The 13,736-nt window shown below is 36.2% G+C and overlaps 1 protein-coding gene across 1 annotated transcript in view; it reads left to right on the top strand.

Annotated features, from left to right (window-relative positions):
• PMS1 (PMS1 homolog 1, mismatch repair system component) overlaps positions 1–13,736 on the top strand; it is a 98,912-nt gene that overhangs the window by 15,679 nt on the left and 69,497 nt on the right. The window contains exon 4 of the mRNA XM_004452543.4: positions 6,310–6,412. Within this exon, the coding sequence (XP_004452600.1) occupies positions 6,310–6,412 (103 nt within the window). The remainder of the gene's footprint in view (positions 1–6,309; positions 6,413–13,736) is intronic.

The following is a 13,736-nucleotide window of genomic DNA, read 5'->3' as shown; positions in this document are numbered from 1 at the left end:
TACAGTGTAAACCACCTCAGGCTCAGTAGACTGATAACACGATACTGAAATACAGTTTTATCACACTAGTAAAAGAGTCATCACTCAGAACTCCAATGGTTGAAATTATTTATGTTAGGTTATTTTCAAGATATTAATTTATTATAAAAAGAGAAAAAATAAGTTGACTTTCAGCAAAATTGGGTGGAGAAATTTAAAATACATATACTTCTGTAGTCTTTGTTTATAAACTTGAACAAAATGGGCACTTTTCCTAATTTTTTTCAATTATAAAATGACCTTTAACCTTAGAATTAAAGATTCCAAAGGAGATAAATATTCTTATTACTTCTACAGAGTAAGCTATTGGCACTATACTTTTCTTTTAGATACTGGGGGCCAGGGATTGAACCTGGGACCTCGTTTGTGGCAGTGTGTGGGAAGCAGGTACTTGGCCACTGAGCCACCTTGGCTTCCCTGCTTTGGTATTGAACAATGGAATTACTGCTTCACTTCCGTGGTCTATGATGGATATAAATGTATGTGACTGACATAAATTGGACTGTTAGAGTTTTCTTGAAAATCATGTCAGCAAGAATATTTTCTTTTGCAATTTATTTTTGTTTAGAGAATAACAATTCTGGGATATTTGTCCATTTCTGAATGTTAAATTCCTGGTATTAATAAGTACGGTGATAAGAATGAGCTGGAGATAGCTCTATTTTGACCTGCTTATAACATTTTTATAAAGATTGCTTGTATATATTACATATATAAATAATAAAACATAATCAAATGATTTTTTTCTTTTTTAGCATGGTATTTTATGTAACTTACATTGAAAATAATCTTTTCCCTCCAATGAAATGTTTAAATGTTTGGAACTGGATTTTAAATGGAGTCTAAATTATGCCTCAGTTTAGAAGGAATATAGGACAGTTTTGTTTTGCTTTTGTTTCTTAAAATCAGAATAAGCTCTGAACTACGAGTCAGTAGCCTAATTCCAAATCCCAAGTTCTTTAATAAAATGAGATCTGGCCAAAAGCATAAAACCAGGTTAACTTTTCTGAGAGTCTTTCTTTTTTTTCATCAATAAAGTGAGAGTAAAGATTTGAGAATCAAATGAAATAATACATATTAAAGCATATTGAATATTGCCGTGTGACATGCTAATACTAATGAAAATTATTTCCACTTTGAACTTAATGTGAAAAGTGGTATGCAGCTGTATCTTATAAGTGATGGATATCATCAGCCTTGCTCAATCCCATGTCTGCAAGCAGTGTTTCACCTCAACTTTCAAATTTTGTGCAGACTCTACCAGATTTTTGGAGAATCCTTTCTAAAATTTAACATCCCTTTGTAGATAAATGCCTTCTAATTCTTACCAAAGACCCTCAATTTGTAGCATAAGTTCATTTTTTTTTCTTGTTTTACCCTCAGAAGAATCAGAAGAGTTGCCAGCTATTCTCTGCATAACAGTCATATTCATTGATTAATCCATCTGACATTTTTAAAAATTGTGGTTATATGTGTGTATATATAACAACATTTGCATTTTAACATGTACAATTCAATGGTAATAATTACATCTACATCACCACCATGCATTACCAAAACTTTGTCATCACCCAAAACACACATTGTGCCCATTTAGCAGTAACTCTCCATCTTCTTCTCCCCAGCCCCTGATAATCTCTAATCTACTTTCTGTCTCTATGAACTTGCATGTTCTAGTTACCTTATTTAAGTGGAATCATATAATATTTGTCCTTTTGTGCCTAGCTTATTTCACTTAGAATAATTTTTCAAGGTTCATACGTGCTGTAGCATGTCTTAGAAATTTATTCCTTTTTATGGTTGAATAATATTCCATTGTATGGATATGCCATATTTTCATACAGTCATCTTTTGATGGATACTTGGAGTGTTTCCATCTGTTGGCTACTGTGAATAACACTGCTCTGAATATCAGTATATAAGTATATCTGTTTAAGTCTTGGCTTTTGATTCTTTTGGGTATATACCTAGGAGTAGAATTACTGGGTCTAATTATGTTAATTCTATGTTTAATTTTTGAGGAACCACCAAACTGTTTTCCACAGCAGTTGCACCGTTTTTCATTCCCATCAGCAATACATGAAGTTTCCTGTTTCTTCACACTCTCATCAGCACTTATTTTCTGGTGTTTGTGGTTTTTTTTTTTTAATAGAAGCCATTCTAGTGTATGTGAAGTGGTAATTTGGTTTTGATTTACATTTCTCTAATGACTAATGATTGTTGAACATCTTTTCATGTGCTTATTTACCATTATATATATTCTTTGGAGATATGTCTATTCAAGTCCTTTGCCCATTTTTTAATTGGTATCCAGTATTTTAAAAGTAGTTACAGTATGCTGGATATTATTATTCTGGACTGTCAAGTACATAATATATAATTTTGTGGTTAGATAATAACAATCTATAGGGCTTTTTTTTTGGTTTATATCACACTAAGCCCCTATGCTTAGAAGGGGTAGAATGAGAAGCTAAGTCATTCTGTTTGGAATTTGGAATTTGAGACTCTTTTATTTGTGGGCCCACATCGCAGTAAAAAGATAAGGGAGAAAGACCTTAGCATCATTTAGATGGTTCTAACCCAAGCAAATGATTCCTGGATCCTGTTCCTCAGTGTAGGGTGCCTTCTATATCCTTCAGAGCCACGGCAGTGTGACTTAGAATAGGCAGTGGAATTTTTGAAGCAGTTGGGATATCCCACTTACTAAACACAGCCTACTCACAGGTAATCGAGCTCTTGTTGAAAGGAAAAAAGCCAGGTCTGGAGTTCCTGTCTCCCCGTAGCATTTGTGAGTAGATTCTGAAGCCAGACTGCTTGTTTTAGTTTATGACTATGCATGGCAGGCATACTCACACACAGTCAAAAAGGAAAAGACATTTCAGACATCTAGGCTAAAATCCATATTTCACATGAATCATAAAGACCATTTTCTTTTTATTTTCAGACTCGTGTTTCTGTGCCAAAGTAGTCATACAAGAGACAGCCAAAAAAAAAAAAAGATTTTATTTACTTTTAATTACCATGAACAAATTTTTGTCAAGAGAGGAGCTTTCCTAAATTACCAGGATATATCCTATTTACTTTTTATCTGAAACATTGAGAAAAGCTGTGCTTCTCTAAAGTTTAAATGCTTTTATTTAAATTTTTAAAAATAATTGAATACATTTTAAAATTTTTGTTGATACATAATAAAGCATAAATCCATCCGAAGTATACAGTCATTGGTATTCAGTATAACCAGATAGTTGTGCATTCATCACTTCAGTCATTTTTAGAGCATTTTCATTATTCCAGAAATAATAATAATAAAAACCAAAAATCAACCAAACAAAACTTAGCACCTCTCAGTCCCTCTGTGCTTTCCCTTCTGTACATAGCTGCTATTCTGTTTCTTTTTCTCTTATATTTGTATTTTTTATTTAATTTTAACTTTGTAGCAATTCTGTAATATTTGAAACTAGGTAAATAGGCTGAAGAGTCACTTTTCAATAACTGATAGCTAACATAACCTTTTAAAATTTTTCCTTTTGAAATAGTGATTTTCTTTATTTCTTCTCTTGTCACCACTAGAGTCACTTGGTGCCACAATTCCTGAGTGTCTGGTAAGAAGCAACAGTAATAGTTTGTAATATTAGAGATGCTCCTCACAGTGGAGTTGCTACAGGTTCAAATGCTAGCTTCTGCAAAGCCAGTGCTTTCTGAACCTGTGCCTGGTCCAAAAAAAGTTTTCTTGCCCAGGACACAGGGTCATATGATGAAATGAACTCTTGAAATTCAATTCCTTCCTTGAGGAACACACTGTATTTCATGAATTTGTTCTTATGCATGTTAGCCTTCACTGTCTTCAGCAGTGAATTACAAAGCATTATTTAAATACATTTTCATAATACCCTAAAAATTCTAATTTTTAAAACATCTTCTTTTGGAAATCAATATTGTGTTCTACCTCTTGCTTAAATATACTAACATAAGTGTTACATTATGACCACTAAGGCCCTATTTTGATATTTAGCACTTCAGTTTATTCATCTAGGCTGGCGAACGTTTACTGTTCACTAAGAGGTGTAAAGGATAAGCAAGTTCATATGCTTTGAAGTAGTTTAAAACAAAAACCCCATGTGACCTTACAAAGTATTAGCATCATCTTCATCTTATCATCACCCTCCCCTTAAAGATGATAGTGTAATCATTTATTCAGCACCATCTAGCAGGCCAGTGGAAGAGTTAGTACTAGAACTCAGAGTTCTAGGGCCGCTTTTACTCAGTGACACCAACTTTAGGTCAGGTGCTAGCTCTTTGGAGAATAGAAATAGAATTCACTTGACCTTAACATTTTGGAAAAGTAGTTAAATGTACAATTGTTTTTAAAGAGACAATCATGGAGTAATTACATTATAGACAGGAAAAAAGACTTCTAGCAATTTTTGTTCTTTTGTTTTAAACTACTAGAGGAAGTCATTATTGGATACAGCAGGGAAAATTAAGGTTAGTTATTAGGAAAACTTACAAAATTATACAACTTTTGAACCATGGAATGCATATTTGGAAAAATCATAGAGGCTCACAACTTAGCCTATTTTCGGTAGAAATAGTGTATCGTCAAAATAGTTTGAGGCCAAACCCCTGGTAAGGGTTTTACGGACTTTACTCTCAGAGAGATTCTGATGGACTTTTCTAGTATTATAAGTTAGAGAAGCAATGTATTTTTCTTGGTGGTTCTGATATTAACCTGCATGGGGTACCCACATGTTTCACAGAGCCATGTGGTCTCAGTACATCAGTGTATGGTGAGGACCTAATGACAGAACCACCAAATATAGACTCATCCTGATGAGTTCCAGCCATGGAGTAGGATCTTTCTGGCTTCTTCCTAAATTCTATAGATTTATTTTAAGATATTTAGCTCTGCTGAGTTCAGGAATGGTCAAGAAATACTGCTCACAATTTTGGGTCATCATTGCCCACCAGAGGTACGAGGAGGCTACCCTCTTCCCATTTGTGTTTGTTTCCTTGTTGCTAAAGCAACTGCCATGCAGTAGATTGACTTAAATAATGGGAATTTATTGGCTGATGGTTTTGAGACTAGGGGAAGTCCAAATCAAGGGTCATCAAGGCGATGCTTTCTTCCCAAAGACTAGTGTTCTGGGGCTGGTTGCCTGTGATCCTTTTGTCCTGGACTTCTCTGTCACAATGCAATGCACATGGTGGCCTCTCTTGACCTATCCCTTATAGGTTTTCTTGACTTTCAGCTTCTGACTCCTCCCTCTGTGGCTTTTTGTATCTTAATTTCACTCTACTTATATAGGTTTCCAGTAATCCAAATTAAAGCTCAACCTGATTCATTTGGGCCACCTTACGTGAAGTAACATCTTGAAGATTTACAATGGGTCCTCACCATCAGGAATGGATTAAGTTTGTGTTTTTTTGGGGTACATAGCTCCAAACCACCATACCAGTCCACTCTGCTTTTCTTGCCAGCATCCCTACCTGCCATCTATGGTATTTTCTGACACTATTTACCATTGGTTTACCCTCCTACTAATTTCACCAGATGGGTAAAATAAACATAAAGGTAAGGGTGTGTATGGCTCAAAAGAGGGCAGATATTCTCAAATTTATATTTCTATGACTGTAACATTTTAGGAAATATTTTCATGTTGAGTGAAATCCTTTCTTGACTTATACTTAACATGTTTTTATGCTAAAGCTTGTTAAGTTAATAAATATTTACATTTAAACATTAAGTTGAAAGTTTGGGTTTGAGAAAAAATTGTCCATAAACAAGTGTGTGCATAATTTTTAAATTTTTAAACCAAAACTTGAAATATAGATGTACAGCTTTAAACAGAATATAAAAGGGGAGGAATGATCACTTTATAAAAGTATTATTCATTTTACCAACAAATTTATGGAAATAGTCTAGTTTTTAACTATAGCAATCTTCCTTAATGTAATTGAAGTATTTGCTTTGAGCCATAAGTTATATAATACATATAGTACAAAAAACATTTCAGGTATACCAGTTTGTATATGATTGTTTTAATTAAAGTAAATTAATAAAAATAATTTCCTAAAAAATATGAGCTGCCCTATTACTTATTAGTGTAAATGTAAGGAACATTACAAGAGAAGTGGTCATAAGAATTTATAAAGTGAATTTTTTTCAATCTTAAATAGATGTGTTTCAACCTTAAGTAGATCTAATATGACAGTGTACCCATTACAATATCTGAATTCATGATTTGATTAGAATTTTTTTTTTATTTCCAGGTTTTAATCACAACAAAGACAGAAGCTGATAATTTTAGCACCCAGTATGTTTTAGATAGCAGTGGCCACATAATTTCTCAAAAACCTTCACATCTTGGTCAAGGTAAGAGAGTAGCTTTTAGCATTTTTACCTCTTCTGTCTTAATTGTTTGTTAAAAAATTGTTACTCCTTGAATTCAAATGTGTTGCTTAATTGCTTGGTCCTGATAAAGGCTAGTTAATTTACAAGTGAATATGCAGCCTTAAAATTTCCTCTACCAGCTGTCTCTTAAATACTTAGAGCTGTTTTCAATCTCTTAAATGCTTAGAGTTCTCATGAAGAACTCTGAAAGTCTGTGGACAATTTCATGTATTAATTACTCTTGTAAAAACAATTAGAGCACTTAGTTTACTCTTGTTGGATCACTTGTGTTCTCTTAACATATGAAGAGTATTTTTATTGAAACACATAGAACATTATTACTGTGGTAATCATGGTCATAAACCATACCATCAAGATATGAATTGAATGACTTAAAATTTATTCATGTATTTATGGAAAACTTCAAAAACATGCACAAATTTCAAGTTACCAACTCACTGCTAATGTCTCACCTGAGACCTTCACCCACTTCTTCCCTTTTTGTATTATTTTGAAGCAAATAAATATTGCAATAATTATTGTTTTATACATTTACATGTTATTCTTTTTTTTTTTAGGATTTATTTTACTTATTCACCCCTCCTCCACCCCCGTTGTCTGCTCCCTGTGTCCACTTGCACCCTCAGCAGCACCAGGAAACTGTGTCTCTTTTTTTGTTGCATCATCTTGCTGCGTCAGCTCTCCGTGTGTGCAGCACCACTTTTGGGCAGGCTGCGCTTTTTTCATGTGGAGCAGCTCTCCTTGCAGGGCACACTCCTTGTGCATGGGACATCTCCACGTGGGGGTGCCCCTGTGTGGCACAGCACTCCTGGTGCGCGGCAGCTCTGTGCATGGGCCAACTCACCACAAGGGTCAGGAGGCCCTGGGGATCGAACCCTGGACCTCCCGTATGGTAGGCAGACACTCTATCAGTTGAGCCACATCTGCTTCCTTACATGTTATTCTATTACATTTTAATTGGTATCTTCTGTTTTAAAATAGCTCTAGTAACTATTTCTAAGGAAAAAAATCCCTTCAGATCTTAGAGTCACATAACTCCTTTCATGGATTTATTATTCTTTCTTCATTGAAATTTATATTCTCGTATTTTAATAGTGACACCAAATTCTCCCCTTCTTTTGTTTTGTGAATCCTCAACTTAGTAATTGTTTTTGCCCATTAGGACTTAGTATTTTTTGTATCCACATAGAGGAATAAGTTAGTAGGAATTCTTATGAAAGCAAGCAAATTAAATTTTTTTTTCATTTATTCAGTTAATAAAAACAAACCCAATTCTAATAGCTGTAAAATGATGTACAGCTATAAATAGTGTACACATTTTAATAAAAAAAAGATTGTGTTTCTTTTACAATATATTTAGGTTAGGACAAAGAGATACCATTTTTAATATGGTTCCTCTCCAAAAATGCTCTGACTCCAATTCATCGGAGTTCAAAATGGGAAACCATTAGGAGGTATTTGTGTAGCTATTCAGTAGGGTATTTTGGAGTAATCTAGTTACCTTATAAACCTTAAGTGTGTTTATTTATATCTTGGTAGTAGTCAGTGTAATCTGGATGGCCAGTGGCTCTGCATCATTCATACTTAATGCTTCTCTGTATTCATCTCCATGGGAACTATGAAATCTGCCTGATCTTTGTCCACTTGCTGGTTTAAGTTTTCTTTTCCTACTGATCTTACTCTTTTTTTTTTTAATCCCCGCCTTGTGGCTTTTTTTTTTTTGCATGCTGTCTTCTCTCTGTGTCCATTTGCTGTGCATTCTTCTGTGTCTGTATTTATTTTTTTATTTACTCCTCCCCTTGCAACTTGTTTGTTGTCTGCTTTCTGTGTCCATTCCCTGCATGCTCTTCTGTGTTTTGCTTGCCTCTTTTTCTTTGTTGCATTACCTTGCTGAGTCAGCTCTCCGCAGCGCTTGCGGGCCAGGCAGCACTCTGTGGCACCCAGGCTGGTGGCGCTCCATAGCATGTGGGGTGAGCGTGCCTGCACAAGGAGGCCCTGGGATGCAAACCCAGGGCCTCCCATATGGTAGCTGGGAGCCCAACTGATTGAGCCACAGCTGCTTCCCTGACCTTACTCATTTTACCTTAAATGAGAACGGGTATGTGTATTTGGGGATTTCCTTAGTCAATAAATGAGCCTTATTTTCTTTACCATCTTCCTTTTAATTTGGTATGTCAGTAATTATGAGACCAGTTTGCATTTCATAACTTTTTTCTCCTAAATATAGTTGATTGGGAAAATAGCAGAAAACAAGCTCTCAATTTCAAATTGTTCTAGGTGCGCATATTGTAGAAATCAGGCAGTTATAAAAACCTTTCACATTTATATTGTCTTAGTGCTGATATTTTTTGAGTGCTTGAATCACAGATTCATATTTCACCAGCTATCATTCAGGTCCATTTAAATATTTTCTGTGTAAGATAAAACTACAGTTCAACCACTCTAATTTATACCTGTGCATTAAGGGTTCTTATAGATTAATCTCTACTGTAGTGTGAACATCTGTGCTTAACAGTTACTCCTCACACCATCTCATAGATGGCACCTGTAGAGATCCTGTGAGCAGAGGAAGAGCTTAAAACAAAATCTTGTTTAGGCATTGGTAAATTTGTCACCTATTTTAAAAACATATTTTCAAATGTTTAAAACTAGTTTACTCAGAAATTCTAGTGAATTTTTCTAGGTGTAGCTATTTGATTTATGGATTAATTTAGTTATTTAAAATGACTTATGTGTTTAACAATATTATGTTGTTTAAAATTACCCTTACCTTCTCTTCACTTCAATTTTTGAAATATTTTTAAAAATAATTCTTCAGTTTTTAAATTTCTTTACCAAGAAGTCTGATGGAATTAATTGTTTTGGTCATCTCCTTTTCTGTCATAATTTCTGGTCCCTTTACCCTAGGTAATCAGTATTAAGTTTTCTAAATTGATTTACCCTCCTGGACAAAATTCTTTTAACACCTCCTAGTACACTGCATTAGGAGTTTCTTAGATATCAAAAGTAGTATATTTAAATACTCTGATCAAGATATTTCCTTTCTTTATCCTGTTAATTAGAACAAAACATTATGTTCTTTGTAAATCCCTGTTATGTATATTGAAAGAGCTTTTCATCTTAATTTACGAATAGAAATTTTATTAATGGAATGGTTTAAGAAAACGTCCTGATATATTTAAGCCTCCATACCTCTTTACATTAGGAATATAAATAACTGCCTTTAGAAATGGCTTATCATAGGATCATGTAAAAGTATAGTGGTATGGTACATATTACAGAACTGCAGTTTAATTCAAACATTTATGTTTGTAGAATATTTTAAAGTTAGAGAATTGAGTAGTTCTCTTGTAAAATACGATCGTGTGCTGGTGCCTTCTTCCTATTGTGTTGGCCATTACCACTTGGTACTTGTTTTTTTTAAGAATGCATATTTTATTCGGAATCAGAAAAGCCTTTTCCATTACTAAGTGGATAATATCAGGTTTATTTCATTTACAGAATTAACTGGTAAGATGTTATAATTCTTACCAAAAGTTGTGTCTTACCATGAAAGATGTTACCTTGAACTAAGATTTGATAGGAAAGTTACTTGACGTAGATTTGAGAGAGATTTTTGGCAGAATAGAGAAACCAAAATGAGTTAGGCAATTTTGGCAGTGTTTTAGTTTCCTAGCTACCAAAATAAATATCATGCAATGGGTTGATTTAAACAGTGGTTATTTATTGGGTTATGGTTTGGAGGCTGGGAGAAATCCAAAATCAAGGTGTCATCAAGGTGGTGATTTCTCCCAGAAGACTGGCATTTTATTGGTGATCATTGGTCCTTGGTTTTTCTGTCACATGGCAGTACACATGACAGCCTCTCCTGACTTCTTTCTCTTATGGATTCTGTTGACTTTCAGCTTCTAGCAGCTCCCTATGGCTTTCTCTCTCTCCCTCTGTGACCTTCCCCTATATGGCTTTCAGTAATAGTGTAAGGACTCGTCCTGTTTCATCAGGGCCACACCTTAACTGAAGTAGTCACATCATGAATTCACATCATCTAATCCACAGAAATGGATTAAGTTTAAGAACATGTTTTTATAGGATAGATAGCTCCAGATCACCACAGTCTGCCTGCTGGACCCCAAAAAGACATGTTCTTTGTATATGCAAAAAACGTTCATTCCATCACAGTATCCCAAAGCCTTAATTCATTTCGGTAACAATGCTAAATTATGGGGCTGGTCTGTCCTGTCTGTGGACCTGTGAAACCTAGAAAATACGTTATCTGCTTCAAATATATAATAGAGGGGCAGGCATAGTATAAACATTTTCATTTCAAAACTCAGCAGGGCAAACTCCATTAGATTTCAAGGTCTGAGAGTCATCCGTGCTAAATGTTTTGTTCTCCCAGCCTAATGGAGCAGTAGCCCCACCCCTCCCAAATATATGCGCAGTGGCCATACTTTCCCTGACAGCTTCACTCTTTCTAAGCATTGGGATGGCGGTCATGCTCTCCATGAATCTGGGACACAGGACTCATACTCTGAGCATTTTTGTGGCAGCCAGGCTCTCCACAAATGCCGGACCACAGGCCCCACCATCTCTGAGCAGTGCGGTGGTAGCATTCTCCCTGAATAATGGGGTGCAAAGCCCTACACCTTCAAATTCCATGGCATATTGCCTGCTCCTTCCAATGCAGAGGTGTACCTGCCCTTTTTACACACATGGGTGGACCCACTCTCTTGGCATGAGGAGGTTTCTTTGTTCCAAACCTTGGCTTCCATGGTTCTGCCATTAAAATCATTCTTCCTTCAATTCATCCCTTCTCTTTCACTTTCAGCCTAGGCTGGCATTGGTTCCACTCATGCAAATTCTGCAAAACTCTTGATGGCTTTGCATATAGTTCACTGAGGTCCAGGCCATTAGACAATGGAATCTTCCTCAGAGCCTCCCTGCTTAACTGCATTTCCAATCCTGACTTCCACTAAAATGGCTGACTGGATCCATGTCAGTTAAACCTCTTATGGGCCACTGTTCTTCAGGGACTAGCTTTCCACAAGTTCAGGGAGGTCTTGATAAAACCACTTCTGGCCCTTAGTGTCAGAGCACACTATCTGTAAGGCTTGGAATTTTCCAAACCATCTGTAGCAGTTTGGCATTGTTTATGAGTTCCAAAAATATTTATTGGATTATGTGTGTAAACTGGTCTATTAGTGATATCACTTTTAATTGATACAATTATGATTAGGACTTTGATTGGGCCATGTCAGTAGGGCATTGAGCCCCGCCCCTTGGTGGGTGGGGACTCACAAGAGAAAGACATGGCAAAGGACAGAGAGTTGGGAGGTTTTGAGCTGTAGCCTGGGAAGTGAACACACAGGGGGAAGAACACAGAGGAATAGAGATGGCTCCTTAAACGCAGCAGAAGCCCCAGAAAGAGAGACAGAGCCATTTATCTGATAGTCTACAGCTGGCCTTGTGGAGCGAGCACAGCAGCTGAGCCCGGAGAGAAACGGAACACCGGGAAGGGAGGAACCCAAGAAGCTTTAACAGACGTTGGCAGCCGTTTTGCCCCAGCATGTGGCAATACACTTTGATGATGGAAGTAATTTATGCTTTGTGGCCTGTAACTAAGTTTCCACCCCAAATAAATACTCTTTATAAAAGCCAACAGATTTCTGGTATCTTGCATCAGTACCCCTTTGGCTAATACACCATCAATTTCTGGTTTCTTTGTGCTACAAGTTCGCTTCTCAGCTGACCCCTTTCCTCTTGAATTTTACCATAAACTGCTAGGAGAAGCCAGGCTGCACCTTTAACATTTAGCTTGGAAATCTCTTTAGCTAAAATCCAAGTTCACTGCTTTCAAGTTCTGCCTTTCATCCAACATCAGAACTTAATTTTGCAAGTTCTCTGCCACTTTAAAACAATGATCACCTTTCCTCAAGTTTCTAATAACACATTCATCATTTCCTTCTAAGGCCTAAATGGAAGTACATTTAACCTCCATATTTCTACTAACTGTGTCTTTAAAGCATTCTAGGCTTTTTCTCTCAAGCATCTCACGGTTCTTCCAGCCTCTACCCATTATCCAATTCCAAAGCCATTTTTACATTTTTAGGTATTTGCAATAGCAGCATCCCACTTTCTGGAACCATAAACTGTTTTGGCTTGTTGGCTACCAAATTCACTACCAAAACAAACACCATACAATGGACTGGTTTAAACAATGGGAATGTATTGGCTCACAGTTTTGTGGCTAGGAGAAGTCTAAAATCAAGGCATCACCAACGCAGTACTTTCTCTCAGAGACTGTGATGTTCTGAGGCTGGCTGCTGATAGTCTTTGGTCATTGGCTTTTCTGTAACATGGCAATGCACATGGCAGCCTCTCTTAGCTTTTTTTTTCTCTTTCAGGTTTTGCTGACTTTCAGCTTCTGGCTTCTTCCTGTGGTTTTCTCCCTCTGTGACCTTTCCTGTAAGGCCTTCAGCAGTAGGATTAAGACCCATCCTGATACTCATCTGGCCACACCTTAACTGAAGTGACCTCTTCAGAAGGTCTTACTTAAAAGAGTTCACACCCACGGGAATGGATTTAGTTTAAGAACATGGTTATTTTTGAGGGATACATAGCTACAAACCAACAAAAAGAATAAGAGGTAGAAGGAAGAATCACTTAACTCTAGAGTTTCTGCCTTTGGAAAACTGTTGGATGGCAGTGTTGACTGAGAAGGGATATTAGGTATGGTGTCAGACTTAAGGAGGAAGGTAAGTTGAGTTCTGGGTATAGTTGGTTTGAGGTGCCTTGGGGATATCCAAGTGGTGATGTTCAGTAAGCACCTGTATATACCTATATATGACTTAAAAGACTTCATTTCTAAAAACATTGTGTCTTATAATTAATGGCACCCTAAAATCCATTTTTGCAGGCACCAGTCATGGATGTTCATATTGTTATATCATTTGCATTTCGTGCATTGTTGATAATACATGTATTGATTGGAGGAATGAATAACAGTTTCATATTTTCTTGCAAAACAAAAAAGTGCTTTATGAGACCTAGAATAGGAAAATGGCCCTAAGTAAATGAGTTCTGTTACATGTAAAAGGATTGCTATCACATGCCACACATTGAAATTGAAGACTTCAGAGGAATTGCCACATCTGTAGAGATAGATAAAAGAAATTTCAAAGCAATGAGAAGCTGATATGGCCAGTTTGCACACAGCTCTTGTTAAGGCATTGTATTATAGTTTAATTGGCAATATTTTCTTCTTTTTTGAGATTCATAAAAATAT

Source organism: Dasypus novemcinctus, chromosome 7 (assembly GCF_030445035.2).
Source record: "Dasypus novemcinctus isolate mDasNov1 chromosome 7, mDasNov1.1.hap2, whole genome shotgun sequence".
NCBI classification, from domain to species: domain Eukaryota; kingdom Metazoa; phylum Chordata; class Mammalia; order Cingulata; family Dasypodidae; genus Dasypus; species Dasypus novemcinctus.
This window is presented reverse-complemented; position numbering and strand designations above follow the sequence as displayed.